Source organism: Taudactylus pleione, unplaced genomic scaffold (assembly GCF_031769625.1).
Source record: "Taudactylus pleione unplaced genomic scaffold, aTauple2 ptg000083l, whole genome shotgun sequence".
NCBI lineage: Eukaryota > Metazoa > Chordata > Amphibia > Anura > Myobatrachidae > Taudactylus > Taudactylus pleione.
Window position 1 is genome coordinate 587,129 of NW_028284485.1, and position 18,088 is coordinate 605,216.

At 41.6% G+C, this 18,088-nt stretch overlaps 1 protein-coding gene across 2 annotated transcripts in view; it reads right to left on the minus strand.

Annotated features, from left to right (window-relative positions):
• Window positions 1-18,088, minus strand: part of NRAP (nebulin related anchoring protein) — a 157,116-nt gene that overhangs the window by 28,669 nt on the left and 110,359 nt on the right. For both annotated transcript variants that reach the window (XM_088468250.1, XM_088468251.1), the window contains exon 29: window positions 14,374-14,487. In XM_088468250.1, coding sequence (XP_088324376.1) covers window positions 14,374-14,487 — 114 coding nt within the window. The remainder of the gene's footprint in view (window positions 1-14,373; window positions 14,488-18,088) is intronic.

The window sequence follows — 18,088 nt, forward strand, 5'->3', positions numbered from 1 at the left end:
TCTGGGCTGTGCAGTATAAGTAGCAGTGTAGTAATGACATGATGGGTGTATGGTATAGAAGTAGTAGGTCTGGGCTGTGTAGTATAAGTAGCAGTGTAGTAATGACATGATGGGTGTATGGTATAGAAGTAGTAGGTCTGGGCTGTGCAGTATAAGTAGCAGTGTAGTAATGACATGATGGGTGTATGGTATAGAAGTAGTAGGTCTGGGCTGTGTAGTATAAGTAGCAGTGTAGTAATGACATGATAGGTGTATGGTATAGAAGTAGTAGGTCTGGGCTGTGTAGTATAAGTAGCAGTGTAGTAATGACATGATGGGTGTATGGTATAGAAGTAGTAGGTCTGGGCTGTGTAGTATAAGTAGCAGTGTAGTAATGACATGATGGGTGTATGGTATAGAAGTAGTAGGTCTGGGCTGTGTAGTATAAGTAGCAGTGTAGTAATGACATGATGGGTGTATGGTATAGAAGTAGTAGGTCTGGGCTGTGTAGTATAAGTAGCAGTGTAGTAATGACATGATGGGTGTATGGTATAGAAGTAGTAGGTCTGGGCTGTGTAGTATAAGTAGCAGTGTAGTAATGACCTGATGGGTGTATGGTATAGAAGTAGTAGGTCTGGGCTGTGTAGTATAAGTAGCAGTGTAGTAATGACATGATAGGTGTATGGTATAGAAGTAGTAGGTCTGGGCTGTGTAGTAATAGTAGCAGTGTAGTAATGACATGATAGGTGTATGGTATAGAAGTAGTAGATCTGGGCTGTGTAGTATAAGTAGCAGTGTAATAATGACATGATGGGTGTATGGTACAGAAGTAGTAGATCTGGGCTGTGTAGTATAAGTAGCAGTGTAGTAATGACATGATAGGTGTATGGTATAGAAGTAGTAGGTCTGGGCTGTGTAGTATAAGTAGCAGTGTAGTAATGACATGATGGGTGTATGGTATAGAAGTAGTAGGTCTGGGCTGTGTAGTATAAGTAGCAGTGTAGTAATGACATGATAGGTGTATGGTATAGAAGTAGTAGGTCTGGGCTGTGTAGTATAAGTAGTAGTGTAGTAATGACATGATAGGTGTATGGTATAGAAGTAGTAGGTCTGAGCTGTGTAGTATAAGTAGCAGTGTAGTAATGACATGATGGGTGTATGGTATAGAAGTAGTAGGTCTGGGCTGTGTAGTATAAGTAGCAGTGTAGTAATGACATGATGGGTGTATGGTATAGAAGTAGTAGGTCTGGGCTGTGTAGTATAAGTAGCAGTGTAATAATGACATGATGGGTGTATGGTATAGAAGTAGTAGGTCTGGGCTGTGTAGTATAAGTAGTAGTGTAGTAATGACATGATAGGTGTATGGTATAGAAGTAGGAGGTCTGGGCTGTGTAGTATAAGTAGTAGTGTAATAATGACATGATGGGTGTATGGTATAGAAGTAGTAGGTCTGGGCTGTGTAGTATAAGTAGCAGTGTAGTAATGACATGATGGGTGTATGGTATAGAAGTAGTAGGTCTGGGCTGTGTAGTATAAGTAGCAGTGTAGTAATGACATGATGGGTGTATGGTATAGAAGTAGTAGGTCTAGGCTGTGTAGTATAAGTAGCAGTGTAGTAATGACATGATGGGTGTATGGTATAGAAGTAGTAGGTCTGGGCTGTGTAGTATAAGTAGCAGTGTAGTAATGACATGATAGGTGTATGGTATAGAAGTAGTAGGTCTGGGCTGTGTAGTATAAGTAGCAGTGTAGTAATGACATGATGGGTGTATGGTATAGAAGTAGTAGGTCTGGGATGTGTAGTATAAGTAGCAGTGTAGTAATGACATGATAGGTGTATGGTATAGAAGTAGTAGGTCTAGGCTGTGTAGTATAAGTAGCAGTGTAGTAATGACATGATAGGTGTATGGTATAGAAGTAGTAGGTCTGGGCTGTGTAGTATAAGTAGCAGTGTAGTAATGACATGATGGGTGTATGGTATAGAAGTAGTAGGTCTGGGCTGTGTAGTAATAGTAGCAGTGTAGTAATGACATGATGGGTGTATGGTATAGAAGTAGTAGGTCTGGGCTGTGTAGTATAAGTAGCAGTGTAGTAATGACATGATGGGTGTATGGTATAGAAGTAGTAGGTCTGGGCTGTGTAGTATAAGTAGCAGTGTAGTAATGACATGATGGGTGTATGGTATAGAAGTAGTAGGTCTGGGCTGTGTAGTAATAGTAGCAGTGTAGTAATGACATGATAGGTGTATGGTATAGAAGTAGTAGGTCTGGGCTGTGTAGTATAAGTAGTAGTGTAGTAATGACATGATAGGTGTATGGTATAGAAGTAGGAGGTCTGGGCTGTGTAGTATAAGTAGCAGTGTAGTAATGACATGATGGGTGTATGGTATAGAAGTAGTAGGTCTGGGCTGTGTAGTATAAGTAGCAGTGTAGTAATGACATGATGGGTGTATGGTATAGAAGTAGTAGGTCTGGGCTGTGTAGTATAAGTAGCAGTGTAATAATGACATGATGGGTGTATGGTATAGAAGTAGTAGGTCTGGGCTGTGTAGTATAAGTAGCAGTGTAGTAATGACATGATGGGTGTATGGTATAGAAGTAGTAGGTCTGGGCTGTGTAGTAATGACATGATGGGTGTATGGTATAGAAGTAGTAGGTCTGGGCTGTGTAGTATAAGTAGCAGTGTAGTAATGACATGATGGGTGTATGGTATAGAAGTAGGAGGTCTGGGCTGTGTAGTATAAGTAGCAGTGTAGTAATGACATGATGGGTGTATGGTATAGAAGTAGTAGGTCTGGGCTGTGTAGTATAAGTAGCAGTGTAGTAATGACATGATGGGTGTATGGTATAGAAGTAGGAGGTCTGGGCTGTGTAGTATAAGTAGCAGTGTAGTAATGACATGATGGGTGTATGGTATAGAAGTAGTAGGTCTGGGCTGTGTAGTATAAGTAGCAGTGTAGTAATGACATGATGGGTGTATGGTATAGAAGTAGTAGGTCTGGGCTGTGTAGTATAAGTAGCAGTGTAGTAATGACATGATGGGTGTATGGTATAGAAGTAGTAGGTCTGGGCTGTGTAGTATAAGTAGCAGTGTAGTAATGACATGATGGGTGTATGGTATAGAAGTAGTAGGTCTGGGCTGTGTAGTATAAGTAGCAGTGTAGTAATGACATGATGGGTGTATGGTATAGAAGTAGTAGGTCTGGGCTGTGTAGTATAAGTAGCAGTGTAGTAATGACATGATAGGTGTATGGTATAGAAGTAGTAGGTCTGGGCTGTGTAGTATAAGTAGCAGTGTAGTAATGACATGATAGGTGTATGGTATAGAAGTAGTAGGTCTGGGCTGTGTAGTATAAGTAGCAGTGTAGTAATGACATGATGGGTGTATGGTATAGAAGTAGGAGGTCTGGGCTGTGTAGTATAAGTAGCAGTGTAGTAATGACATGATGGGTGTATGGTATAGAAGTAGTAGGTCTGGGCTGTGTAGTATAAGTAGCAGTGTAGTAATGACATGATGGGTGTATGGTATAGAAGTAGTAGGTCTGGGCTGTGTAGTATAAGTAGCAGTGTAGTAATGACATGATGGGTGTATGGTATAGAAGTAGGAGGTCTGGGCTGTGTAGTATAAGTAGCAGTGTAGTAATGACATGATGGGTGTATGGTATAGAAGTAGTAGGTCTGGGCTGTGTAGTAATAGTAGCAGTGTAGTAATGACATGATGGGTGTATGGTATAGAAGTAGTAGGTCTGGGCTGTGTAGTATAAGTAGCAGTGTAGTAATGACATGATAGGTGTATGGTATAGAAGTAGTAGGTCTGGGCTGTGTAGTATAAGTAGCAGTGTAGTAATGACATGATAGGTGTATGGTATAGAAGTAGTAGGTCTGGGCTGTGTAGTATAAGTAGCAGTGTAGTAATGACATGATAGGTGTATGGTATAGAAGTAGTAGGTCTGGGCTGTGTAGTATAAGTAGCAGTGTAGTAATGACATGATGGGTGTATGGTATAGAAGTAGTAGGTCTGGGCTGTGTAGTATAAGTAGCAGTGTAGTAATGACATGATGGGTGTATGGTATAGAAGTAGTAGGTCTGGGCTGTGTAGAATAAGTAGCAGTGTAGTAATGACATGATGGGTGTATGGTATAGAAGTAGTAGGTCTGGGCTGTGCAGTATAAGTAGCAGTGTAGTAATGACATGATGGGTGTATGGTATAGAAGTAGTAGGTCTGGGCTGTGTAGTATAAGTAGCAGTGTAGTAATGACATGATGGGTGTATGGTATAGAAGTAGTAGGTCTGGGCTGTGTAGAATAAGTAGCAGTGTAGTAATGACATGATGGGTGTATGGTATAGAAGTAGTAGGTCTGGGCTGTGTAGTATAAGTAGCAGTGTAGTAATGACATGATGGGTGTATGGTATAGAAGTAGTAGGTCTGGGCTGTGTAGTATAAGTAGTAGTGTAGTAATGACATGATGGGTGTATGGTATAGAAGTAGTAGGTCTGGGCTGTGTAGTATAAGTAGCAGTGTAGTAATGACATGATGGGTGTATGGTATAGAAGTAGTTGGTCTGGGCTGTGTAGTATAAGTAGCAGTGTAGTAATGACATGATGGGTGTATGGTATAGAAGTAGTAGGTCTGGGCTGTATAGTATAAGTAGCAGTGTAGTAATGACATGATGGGTGTATGGTATAGAAGTAGTAGGTCTGGGCTGTGTAGTATAAGTAGCAGTGTAGTAATGACATGATGGGTGTATGGTATAGAAGTAGTAAGTCTGGGCTGTGTAGTATAAGTAGCAGTGTAGTAATGACATGATGGGTGTATGGTATAGAAGTAGTAGGTCTGGGCTGTGTAGTATAAGTAGCAGTGTAGTAATGACATGATGGGTGTATGGTATAGAAGTAGTAGGTCTGGGCTGTGTAGAATAAGTAGCAGTGTAGTAATGACATGATGGGTGTATGGTATAGAAGTAGTAGATCTGGGCTGTGTAGTATAAGTAGCAGTGTAGTAATGACATGATGGGTGTATGGTATAGAAGTAGTAGGTCTGGGCTGTGCAGTATAACTAGCAGTGTAGTAATGACATGATGGGTGTATGGTATAGAAGTAGTAGGTCTGAGCTCTGTAGTATAAGTAGCAGTGTAGTAATGACATGATGGGTGTATGGTATAGAAGTAGTAGGTCTGGGCTGTGTAGTATAAGTAGTAGTGTAGTAATGACATGATAGGTGTATGGTATAGAAGTAGTAGGTCTGGGCTGTGTAGTATAAGTAGCAGTGTAGTAATGACATGATGGGTGTATGGTATAGAAGTAGTAGGTCTGGGCTGTGTAGTATAAGAAGCAGTGTAGTAATGACATGATGGGTGTATGGTATAGAAGTAGTAGGTCTGGGCTGTGTAGTATAAGTAGCAGTGTAGTAATGACATGATGGGTGTATGGTATAGAAGTAGTAGATCTGGGCTGTGTAGTATAAGTAGCAGTGTAGTAATGACATGATGGGTGTATGGTATAGAAGTAGTAGGTCTGGGCTGTGCAGTATAACTAGCAGTGTAGTAATGACATGATGGGTGTATGGTATAGAAGTAGTTGGTCTGGGCTGTGCAGTATAAGTAGCAGTGTAGTAATGACATGATAGGTGTATGGTATAGAAGTAGTAGGTCTGGGCTGTGTAGTATAAGTAGCAGTGTAGTAATGACATGATGGGTGTATGGTATAGAAGTAGTAGGTCTGGGCTGTGTAGTATAAGTAGCAGTGTAGTAATGACATGATGGGTGTATGGTATAGAAGTAGTAGATCTGGGCTGTGTAGTATAAGTAGCAGTGTAGTAATGACATGATGGGTGTATGGTATAGAAGTAGTAGGTCTGGGCTGTGTAGTATAAGTAGCAGTGTAGTAATGACATGATAGGTGTATGGTATAGAAGTAGTAGGTCTGGGCTGTGTAGTATAAGTAGCAGTGTAGTAATGACATGATAGGTGTATGGTATAGAAGTAGTAGGTCTGGGCTGTGTAGTATAAGTAGCAGTGTAGTAATGACATGATGGGTGTATGGTATAGAAGTAGTAGGTCAGGGCTGTGTAGTAATAGTAGCAGTGTAGTAATGACATGATGGGTGTATGGTATAGAAGTAGTAGGTCTGGGCTGTGTAGTATAAGTAGCAGTGTAGTAATGACATGATGGGTGTATGGTATAGAAGTAGTAGGTCTGGGCTCTGTAGTATAAGTAGCAGTGTAGTAATGACATGATGGGTGTATGGTATAGAAGTAGTAGGTCTGGGCTGTGTAGTATAAGTAGCAGTGTAGTAATGACATGATGGGTGTATGGTATAGAAGTAGTAGGTCTGGGCTGTATAGTATAAGTAGCAGTGTAGTAATGACATGATGGGTGTATGGTATAGAAGTAGTAGGTCTGGGCTGTGCAGTATAAGTAGCAGTGTAGTAATGACATGATGGGTGTATGGTATAGAAGTAGTAGGTCTGGGCTGTGCAGTATAAGTAGCAGTGTAGTAATGACATGATGGGTGTATGGTATAGAAGTAGTAGGTCTGGGCTGTGTAGTATAAGTAGCAGTGTAGTAATGACATGATAGGTGTATGGTATAGAAGTAGTAGGTCTGGGCTGTGTAGTATAAGTAGCAGTGTAGTAATGACATGATAGGTGTATGGTATAGAAGTAGTAGGTCTGGGCTGTGTAGTATAAGTAGCAGTGTAGTAATGACATGATGGGTGTATGGTATAGAAGTAGGAGGTCTGGGCTGTGTAGTATAAGTAGCAGTGTAGTAATGACATGATGGGTGTATGGTATAGAAGTAGTAGGTCTGGGCTGTGTAGTATAAGTAGCAGTGTAGTAATGACATGATGGGTGTATGGTATAGAAGTAGTAGGTCTGGGCTGTGTAGTATAAGTAGCAGTGTAGTAATGGCATGATGGGTGTATGGTATAGAAGTAGGAGGTCTGGGCTGTGTAGTATAAGTAGCAGTGTAGTAATGACATGATGGGTGTATGGTATAGAAGTAGTAGGTCTGGGCTGTGTAGTATAAGTAGCAGTGTAATAATGACATGATGGGTGTATGGTACAGAAGTAGTAGGTCTGGGCTGTGTAGTATAAGTAGCAGTGTAGTAATGACATGATGGGTGTATGGTATAGAAGTAGTAGGTCTGGGCTGTGTAGTATAAGTAGCAGTGTAGTAATGACATGATGGGTGTATGGTATAGAAGTAGTAGGTCTGGGCTGTGTAGTATAAGTAGCAGTGTAGTAATGACATGATGGGTGTATGGTATAGAAGTAGTAGGTCTGGGCTGTGTAGTAATAGTAGCAGTGTAGTAATGACATGATGGGTGTATGGTATAGAAGTAGTAGGTCTGGGCTGTGTAGTATAAGTAGCAGTGTAGTAATGACATGATAGGTGTATGGTATAGAAGTAGTAGGTCTGGGCTGTGTAGTATAAGTAGCAGTGTAGTAATGACATGATAGGTGTATGGTATAGAAGTAGTAGGTCTGGGCTGTGTAGTATAAGTAGCAGTGTAGTAATGACATGATAGGTGTATGGTATAGAAGTAGTAGGTCTGGGCTGTGTAGTATAAGTAGCAGTGTAGTAATGACATGATAGGTGTATGGTATAGAAGTAGTAGGTCTGGGCTGTGTAGTATAAGTAGCAGTGTAGTAATGACATGATGGGTGTATGGTATAGAAGTAGTAGGTCTGGGCTGTGTAGTATAAGTAGCAGTGTAGTAATGACATGATGGGTGTATGGTATAGAAGTAGTAGGTCTGGGCTGTGTAGAATAAGTAGCAGTGTAGTAATGACATGATGGGTGTATGGTATAGAAGTAGTAGGTCTGGGCTGTGCAGTATAAGTAGCAGTGTAGTAATGACATGATGGGTGTATGGTATAGAAGTAGTAGGTCTGGGCTGTGTAGTATAAGTAGCAGTGTAGTAATGACATGATGGGTGTATGGTATAGAAGTAGTAGGTCTGGGCTGTGTAGAATAAGTAGCAGTGTAGTAATGACATGATGGGTGTATGGTATAGAAGTAGTAGGTCTGGGCTGTGTAGTATAAGTAGCAGTGTAGTAATGACATGATGGGTGTATGGTATAGAAGTAGTAGGTCTGGGCTGTGTAGTATAAGTAGTAGTGTAGTAATGACATGATGGGTGTATGGTATAGAAGTAGTAGGTCTGGGCTGTGTAGTATAAGTAGCAGTGTAGTAATGACATGATGGGTGTATGGTATAGAAGTAGTTGGTCTGGGCTGTGTAGTATAAGTAGCAGTGTAGTAATGACATGATGGGTGTATGGTATAGAAGTAGTAGGTCTGGGCTGTATAGTATAAGTAGCAGTGTAGTAATGACATGATGGGTGTATGGTATAGAAGTAGTAGGTCTGGGCTGTGTAGTATAAGTAGCAGTGTAGTAATGACATGATGGGTGTATGGTATAGAAGTAGTAAGTCTGGGCTGTGTAGTATAAGTAGCAGTGTAGTAATGACATGATGGGTGTATGGTATAGAAGTAGTAGGTCTGGGCTGTGTAGTATAAGTAGCAGTGTAGTAATGACATGATGGGTGTATGGTATAGAAGTAGTAGGTCTGGGCTGTGTAGAATAAGTAGCAGTGTAGTAATGACATGATGGGTGTATGGTATAGAAGTAGTAGATCTGGGCTGTGTAGTATAAGTAGCAGTGTAGTAATGACATGATGGGTGTATGGTATAGAAGTAGTAGGTCTGGGCTGTGCAGTATAACTAGCAGTGTAGTAATGACATGATGGGTGTATGGTATAGAAGTAGTAGGTCTGAGCTCTGTAGTATAAGTAGCAGTGTAGTAATGACATGATGGGTGTATGGTATAGAAGTAGTAGGTCTGGGCTGTGTAGTATAAGTAGTAGTGTAGTAATGACATGATAGGTGTATGGTATAGAAGTAGTAGGTCTGGGCTGTGTAGTATAAGTAGCAGTGTAGTAATGACATGATGGGTGTATGGTATAGAAGTAGTAGGTCTGGGCTGTGTAGTATAAGAAGCAGTGTAGTAATGACATGATGGGTGTATGGTATAGAAGTAGTAGGTCTGGGCTGTGTAGTATAAGTAGCAGTGTAGTAATGACATGATGGGTGTATGGTATAGAAGTAGTAGATCTGGGCTGTGTAGTATAAGTAGCAGTGTAGTAATGACATGATGGGTGTATGGTATAGAAGTAGTAGGTCTGGGCTGTGCAGTATAAGTAGTAGTGTAATAATGACATGATGGGTGTATGGTATAGAAGTAGTAGGTCTGGGCTGTGTAGTATAAGTAGCAGTGTAGTAATGACATGATGGGTGTATGGTATAGAAGTAGTAGGTCTGGGCTGTGTAGTATAAGTAGCAGTGTAGTAATGACATGATGGGTGTATGGTATAGAAGTAGTAGGTCTGGGCTGTGTAGAATAAGTAGCAGTGTAGTAATGACATGATGGGTGTATGGTATAGAAGTAGTAGGTCTGGGCTGTGCAGTATAAGTAGCAGTGTAGTAATGACATGATGGGTGTATGGTATAGAAGTAGTAGGTCTGGGCTGTGTAGTATAAGTAGCAGTGTAGTAATGACATGATGGGTGTATGGTATAGAAGTAGTAGGTCTGGGCTGTGTAGAATAAGTAGCAGTGTAGTAATGACATGATGGGTGTATGGTATAGAAGTAGTAGGTCTGGGCTGTGTAGTATAAGTAGCAGTGTAGTAATGACATGATGGGTGTATGGTATAGAAGTAGTAGGTCTGGGCTGTGTAGTAATAGTAGCAGTGTAGTAATGACATGATAGGTGTATGGTATAGAAGTAGTAGGTCTGGGCTGTGTAGTAATAGTAGCAGTGTAGTAATGACATGATGGGTGTATGGTATAGAAGTAGTAGGTCTGGGCTGTGTAGTATAAGTAGCAGTGTAGTAATGACATGATGGGTGTATGGTATAGAAGTAGTAGGTCTGGGCTGTGTAGTATAAGTAGCAGTGTAATAATGACATGATGGGTGTATGGTATAGAAGTAGTAGGTCTGGGCTGTGTAGTATAAGTAGCAGTGTAGTAATGACATGATGGGTGTATGGTATAGAAGTAGTAGGTCTGGGCTGTGTAGTATAAGTAGCAGTGTAATAATGACATGATGGGTGTATGGTATAGAAGTAGTAGGTCTGGGCTGTGTAGTATAAGTAGCAGTGTAGTAATGACATGATGGGTGTATGGTATAGAAGTAGTAGGTCTGGGCTGTGTAGTATAAGTAGCAGTGTAGTAATGACATGATGGGTGTATGGTATAGAAGTAGTAGGTCTGGGCTGTGTAGTATAAGTAGCAGTGTAGTAATGACATGATAGGTGTATGGTATAGAAGTAGTAGGTCTGGGCTGTGCAGTATAAGTAGTAGTGTAGTAATGACATGATGGGTGTATGGTATAGAAGTAGTAGGTCTGGGCTGTATAGTATAAGTAGCAGTGTAGTAATGACATGATAGGTGTATGGTATAGAAGTAGTAGGTCTGGGCTGTGTAGTATAAGTAGCAGTGTAGTAATGACATGATAGGTGTATGGTATAGAAGTAGTAGGTCTGGGATGTGTAGTATAAGTAGCAGTGTAGTAATGACATGATGGGTGTATGGTATAGAAGTAGTAGGTCTGGGCTGTGCAGTATAAGTAGCAGTGTAGTAATGACATGATAGGTGTATGGTATAGAAGTAGTAGGTCTGGGCTGTGTAGTATAAGTAGTAGTGTAATAATGACATGATGGGTGTATGGTATAGAAGTAGTAGGTCTGGGCTGTGTAGTAATAGTAGCAGTGTAATAATGACATGATGGCTGTATGGTATAGAAGTAGTAGGTCTGGGCTGTGTAGTATAAGTAGCAGTGTAGTAATGACATGATGGGTGTATGGTATAGAAGTAGTAGGTCTGGGCTGTGTAGTATAAGTAGCAGTGTAGTAATGACATGATAGGTGTATGGTATAGAAGTAGTAGGTCTGGGCTGTGTAGTATAAGTAGCATTGTCGTAATGACATGATGGGTGTTTGGTATAGAAGAAGTAGGTCTGGGCTGTGTAGTAGGATTATGCTGACAAGTGTAACCCTCAGAACAGGGAATACAGTGAGAACTATGCTGACAAGTGTAACCCTCAGAACAGGGAATACAGTGAGGAGTATGCTGACAAGTGTAACCCTCAGAAAAGGGAATACAGTGAGAACTATGCTGACAAGTGTAACCCTCAGAACAGGGAATACAGTGAGGACTATGCTGACAAGTGTAACCCTGCAGTATAGAAGTGATAGAGGTCAGTGTAGTGTAATAGTGATATGATTGGGGTGCAATATAGAAGTGATAGAGGTTAGCGTAGTAGTAGTGTAATAGTGGTATGATTGGGGTGCAGTATAGAAGTGATAGAGGTTAGCGTAGTAGTAGTGTAATAGTGGTATGATTGGGGTGCAATATAGAAGTGATAGAGGTTAGTGTAGCAGTAGTGTAATAGTAATATGATTGGGGTGCAGTATAGAATTGATATAGGTCAGAGTAATAGTAGTGTAATAGTGATATGATTGGGGTGCAGTATAGAAGTGATATAGGTCAGAGTTGTAGTAGTGTAATAGTGATATGATTGGGGTGCAGTATAAAAGTAATGGAGGTCTGCGTAGTAGTAGTGTAATAGTGATATGATTGTTGTGCAGTATAGAAGTGATAGAGGTCAGTGTAGTAGTAGTAGTGTAATAGTGATATGATTGGTGTGCAGTATAGAACTGATAGAGGTCAGCATAGTATTAGTGTAATAACGGTATAATTGGGGTGCAGTATAGAAGTGACCGAGGTCAGCGTAGTATTAGTGTAATAATGGTATGATTGGGGGCAGTATTGAAGTGATAGATGTCAGTGTAATAGTGATATGATTGGGGTGCAGTATAGGAGTGATAGAGGTGAGTGTAGTAGTAGTGTAATAATGATATGATTGGGGTGCAGTATTGAAGTGATAGAGGTGAGTGTAGTAATAGTGATATGATTGGGGTGCAGGATAGAAGTGATAGAGGTGAGTGTAGTAATAGTGTAATAGTGATATAGTTGGGGTGCAGCACAGAAGTGATAGAGGTCAGTATAGTAGTAGTGTAATAGTGATATGATTGGGGTGCAGTATAGAAGTGATAGAGGTGAGTGCAGTAGTAGTGTAATAGTGATATGATTGGGGTGCAGTATAGAAGTGTTAGAGGTCAGTGTAGTAGTAGTAGTAGTAGTAGTGTAATAGTGATATGATTGGGGTGCAGTATAGAAGTGATAGAGGTCAGTGTAGTAGTGTAATAGTGGTATTATTGGGGTGCAGTATAGAAGTGATAGAGGTGAGTGTAGTAGTAGTGTAATAGTGATATAATTGGGGCGTAGTATAGAAGTGATAGAGGTCAGTATAGTAGTAGTGTAATAGTGATATGATTGGGGTGCAGTATAGAAGTGATAGAGATGAGTGTAGTAGTAGTGTAATAGTGATATAATTGGGGCGTAGTATAGAAGTGATAGAGGTGAGTGTAGTAGTAGTGTAATAGTGATATGATTGGGGTGCAGTATAGAAGTGATAGAGGTGAGTGTAGTAGTAGTGTAATAGTGATATGATTGGGGTGCAGTATAGAAGTGATAGAGGTGATTGTAGTAGTAGTGTAATAGTGATATGATTGGGGTACAGTATAGAAGTGATAGAGGTGAGTGTAGTATTAGTGTAATAATGGTATGATTGGGGTGCAGTATAGAAGTGATAGAGGTGTGTGTAGTAGTAGTGTAATTGTGGTATGATTGGGGTGCAGTATAGAAGTGATAGAGGTCAGTATAGTATTAGTGTAATAGTGATATGATTGGGGTGCAGTATAGAAGTGATAGAGGTCAGTATAGTAGTAGTGTAATAGTGATATAATTGGGGCGTAGTATAGAAGTGATAGAGGTGAGTATAGTAGTAGTGTAATAGTGATATAATTGGGGCGTAGTATAGAAGTGATAGAGGTGAGTGTAGTAGTAGTGTAATAGTGATATGATTGGGGTGCAGTATAGAAGTGATAGAGGTCAGCGTAGTATTAGTGTAATAATGGTATGATTGCGGTGCAGTATAGAAGTGATAGAGGTCAGCGTAGTATTAGTGTAATAATGGTATGATTGGGGTGCAGTATAGAAGTGATAGAGGTGAGTGTAGTAGTAGTGTAATAGTGATATGATTGGGGTGCAGTATAGAAGTGATAGAGGTGAGTGTAGTAGTAGTGTAATAGTGATATGATTGGGGTGTAGTATAGAAGTGATAGAGGTGAGTGTAGTATTAGTGTAATAATGGTATGATTGGGGTGCAGTATAGAAGTGATAGAGGTGAGTGTAGTAGTAGTGTAATTGTGGTATGATTGGGGTGCAGTATAGAAGTGATAGAGGTCAGTATAGTATTAGTGTAATAGTGATATGATTGGGGTGCAGTATAGAAGTGATAGAGGTCAGTATAGTAATAGTGATATGATTGGGGTGCAGTATAGAAGTGATAGAGGTCAGTATAGTTGTAGTGTAATAGTGATATAATTGGGGCGTAGTATAGAAGTGATAGAGGTGAGTGTAGTAGTAGTGTAATAGTGATATGATTGGGGTGCAGTATAGCAGTGATAGAGGTGAGTGTAGTAGTAGTGTAATAGTGATATGATTGGGGTGCAGTATAGAAGTGATAGAGGTGAGTGTAGTAGTAGTGTAATAGTGGTATTATTGGGGTGCAGTATAGAAGTGATAGAGGTGAGTGTAGTAGTAGTGTAATAGTGATATAATTGGGGTGTAGTAGTAGTGTAATAGTGATATGATTGGGGTGCAGTATAGAAGTGATAGAGGTGAGTGCAGTAGTAGTGTAATAGTGATATGATTGGGGTGCAGTATAGAAGTGTTAGAGGTCAGTGTAGTAGTAGTAGTAGTAGTAGTAGCAGTGTAATAGTGATATGATTGGGGTGCAGTATAGAAGTGTTAGAGGTCAGTGCAGTAGTAGTAGTAGTAGCAGTGTAATAGTGATATGATTGGGGTGCAGTATAGAAGTGATAGAGGTCAGTATAGTAGTAGTGTAATAGTGATATAATTGGGGCGTAGTATAGAAGTGATAGAGGTGAGTGTAGTAGTAGTGTAATAGTGATATGATTGGGGTGCAGGATAGAAGTGATAGAGGTTAGCGTAGTATTAGTGTAATAGTGATATGATTGGGGTGCAGGATAGAAGTGATAGAGGTTAGCGTAGTATTAGTGTAATAGTGATATGATTGGGGTGCAGGATAGAAGTGATAGAGGTGAGTGCAGTAGTAGTGTAATAGTGATATGATTGTGGTGCAGTATAGAAGTGACAGAGGTCAGCGTAGTATTAGTGTAATAATGGTATGATTGCAGTGCAGTATGGATGTACTGTAAGTGGCACAGAGCAGTATAACTTACCTCACTGGATAGCGACGCAGCATGTACAAAATGTGTGAGGTTTAGATCGTCCTCCAGTCTCCGTAGACCAATCATCTTCCCCTTACATTTCTCAAACTCCTCCTTATATTTGTGCTGCAGAGAGAGACCAGAACAACTTGTACTGTAGGTTTCAGCCAGAATATGAGTGGCTGATAAGTGTGTCCTAATAATGTGTCTGATATTACAATCCACAATGCTCCCGGATACTAAGTTTCTCCTTTGGACAAGAAAAGATTTGCCTTACAGTTTGTTGGGAAGTGTTATTCTATATACCATGCTGGTTACTTGTAGTCTGTCTCCTGACAAGTGTAAGCTGGGTACACACCTAAAGATTTTCTGTCCAACCATCCAATTAGTTGATTGGTTGGAATGAAAATCTGGTAACGTATGGGAGTAACTGATGATCAGCAATCTGCTCCTAAATGCCAGAAAACAGATGAAAATGATGTCAGACAAGTTTGTTAAATGTCTGATCTAAACAATTTGTTCAAACAACAGTTTTTATCCATTTTCCGGCGTTTGGGAGCAAATTGCTGATTGTCATTTGCATTCATACCTTACCAGATTTTCATTCCAACCAATCAACTAGTTGGCTGGTTGGACAGAAAATAACTCTCAGAACAGCGAACACAGAACAAAATCTGCTGACAAGTGCAACCCTCAGAACAGGGAATACAGGGAGAACTATGCTGACAAGTGTAACCCTCAGAACAGGGAATACAGTGAGAACTATGCTGACAAGTGTAACCCTCAGGACAGGGAATACACGGAGAACTATGCTGACAAGTGTAACCCTCAGTACAGGGAATACAGTGAGAACTCTGCTGACAAGTGTATCCCTCAGGCCAGGGAGCAGAGTGAGAACTGTGCTGACAAGTGTAACCCTCAGAACAGGGAATACAGGGAGAACTATGCTGACAAGTGTAACCCTCAGAACAGGGAATACAGGGAGAACCATGCTGACAAGTGTAACCCTCAGAACAGGGAATACAGGGAGAACTCTGCTGACAAGTGTAACCCTCAGAACATGGAATACAGGGAGAACTCTGCTGACAAGTGTAACCCTCAGGCCAGGGAGCAGAGTGAGAACTATGCTGACAAGTGTAACCCTCAGAACAGGGAATACAGGGAGAACTCTGCTGACAAGTGTAACCCTCAGGACAGGGAATACAGGGAGAACTCTGCTGACAAGTGTAACCTCAGAACAGGGAATACAGTGAGAACTACGCTGACAAGTATAACCCTCAGGACAGGGAATACAGGGAGAACTATGCTGACAAGTGTAACCCTCAGGACAGGGAATACAGGGAGAACTATCCTGACAAGTGTAACCCTCAGGACAGGGAATGCAGTGATTACTATGCTGACAAGTGTAACCCTCAGGACAGGGAATACAGTGAGAACTCTGCTGACAAGTGTATCCCTCAGGCCAGGGAGCAGAGTGAGAACTGTGCTGACAAGTGTAACCCTCAGAACAGGGAATATAGGGAGAACTATGCTGACAAGTGTAACCCTCAGAACAGGGAATACAGGGAGAACCATGCTGACAAGTGTAACCCTCAGAACAGGGAATACAGGGAGAACTCTGCTGACAAGTGTAACCCTCAGAACATGGAATACAGGGAGAACTCTGCTGACAAGTGTAACCCTCAGGCCAGGGAGCAGAGTGAGAACTATGCTGACAAGTGTAACCCTCAGAACAGGGAATACAGGGAGAACTCTGCTGACAAGTGTAACAATCAGGACAGGGAATACAGGGAGAACTCTGCTGACAAGTGTAACCTCAGAACAGGGAATACAGTGAGAACTACGCTGACAAGTATAACCCTCAGGACAGGGAATACAGGGAGAACTATGCTGACAAGTGTAACCCTCAGGACAGGGAATACAGGGAGAACTATCCTGACAAGTGTAACCCTCAGGACAGGGAATGCAGTGATTACTATGCTGACAAGTGTAACCCTCAGGACAGGGAATACAGGGAGAACTATGCTGACAAGTGTAACCCTCAGAACAGGGAATACAGGGAGAACTATCCTGACAAGTGTAACCCTCAGGACAGGGAATGCAGTGATTACTATGCTGACAAGTGTAACCCTCAGCACAGGGAATACAGTGAGAACTATGCTGACAAGTGTAACCCTCAGGCCAGGGAATACAGGGAGAACTATCCTGACAAGTGTAACCCTCAGAACAGGGAATACAGGGAGAACTGTGCTGACAAGGGTAACCCTCAGAACAGGGAATACAGTGAGAACTATGCTGACAAGTGTAGCCCTCAGGACAGGGAATACAGTGAGAACTATGCTGACAAGTGTAACCCTCAGGACAGGGAATGCAGTGATTACTATGCTGACAAGTGTAACCCTCAGAACAGGGAATACAGTGAGAACTATGCTGACAAGTGTAACCCTCAGGACAGGGAATACAGGGAGAACTATCCTGACAAGTGTAACCCTCAGAACATGGAATACAGTGAGAACTATGCTGACAAGTGTAACCCTCAGGACAGGGAATACAGTGAGAACTATGCTGACAAGTGTAAACCTCAGGACAGGGAATTCAGTGATTACTATGCTGACAAGTGTAACCCTCAGAACAGGGAATACAGTGAGAACTATGCTGACAAGTGTAACCCTCAGGACAGGGAATACAGGGAGAACTATGCTGACAAGTGTAACCCTCAGGACAGGGAATACAGGGAGGACTATGCTGACAAGTGTAACCCTCAGGACAGGGAATACAGGGAGGACTATGCTGACAAGTGTAACCCTCAGGCCAGGGAATACAGTGAGAACTACGCTAACAAGTGTAACCCTCAGTACAGGGAATACAGTGAGAACTACGCTAACAAGTGTAACCCTCAGTACAGGGAATACAGTGAGAACTATGCTGACAAGTGTAACCCTCAGTACAGGGAATACAGTGAGAACTACGCTGACAAGTGTAACCCTCAGGACAGGGAATACAGGGAGAACTATGCTGACAAGTGTAACCCTCAGAACAGGAAATACAGTGAGGACTACGTTGACAAGTGTAACCCTCAGGACAGGGAATACAGTGAGAACTACGCTGACAAGTGTAACCCTCAGGACAGGGAATACAGGGAGAACTATGCTGACAAGTGTAACCCTCAGTACAGGGAATACAGTGAGAACTACGCTGACAAGTATAACCCTCAGGACAGGGAATACAGGGAGAACTCTGCTGACAAGTGTAACCCTCAGGCCAGGGAGCAGAGTGAGAACTATGCTGACAAGTGTAACCCTCAGAACAGGGAATACAGGGAGAACTCTGCTGACAAGTATAACCCTCAGGACAGGGAATACAGGGAGAACTCTGCTGACAAGTGTAACCCTCAGAACAGGGAATACAGTGAGAACTATGCTGACAAGTGTAACCCTCAGAACAGGGAATACAGGGAGAACTCTGCTGACAAGTGTAACCCTCAGTACAGGGAATACAGTGAGAACTCTGCTGACAAGTGTAACCCTCAGGCCAGGGAGCAGAGTGAGAACTATGCTGACAAGTGTAACCCTCAGAACAGGGAATACAGGGAGAACTCTGCTGACAAGTGTAACCCTCAGAACAGGGAATACAGCGAGAACTATACTGACAAGTGTAACCCTCAGAACAGGGAATACAGTGAGAACTATGCTGACAAGTGTAACCCTCAGGACAGGGAATACAGGGA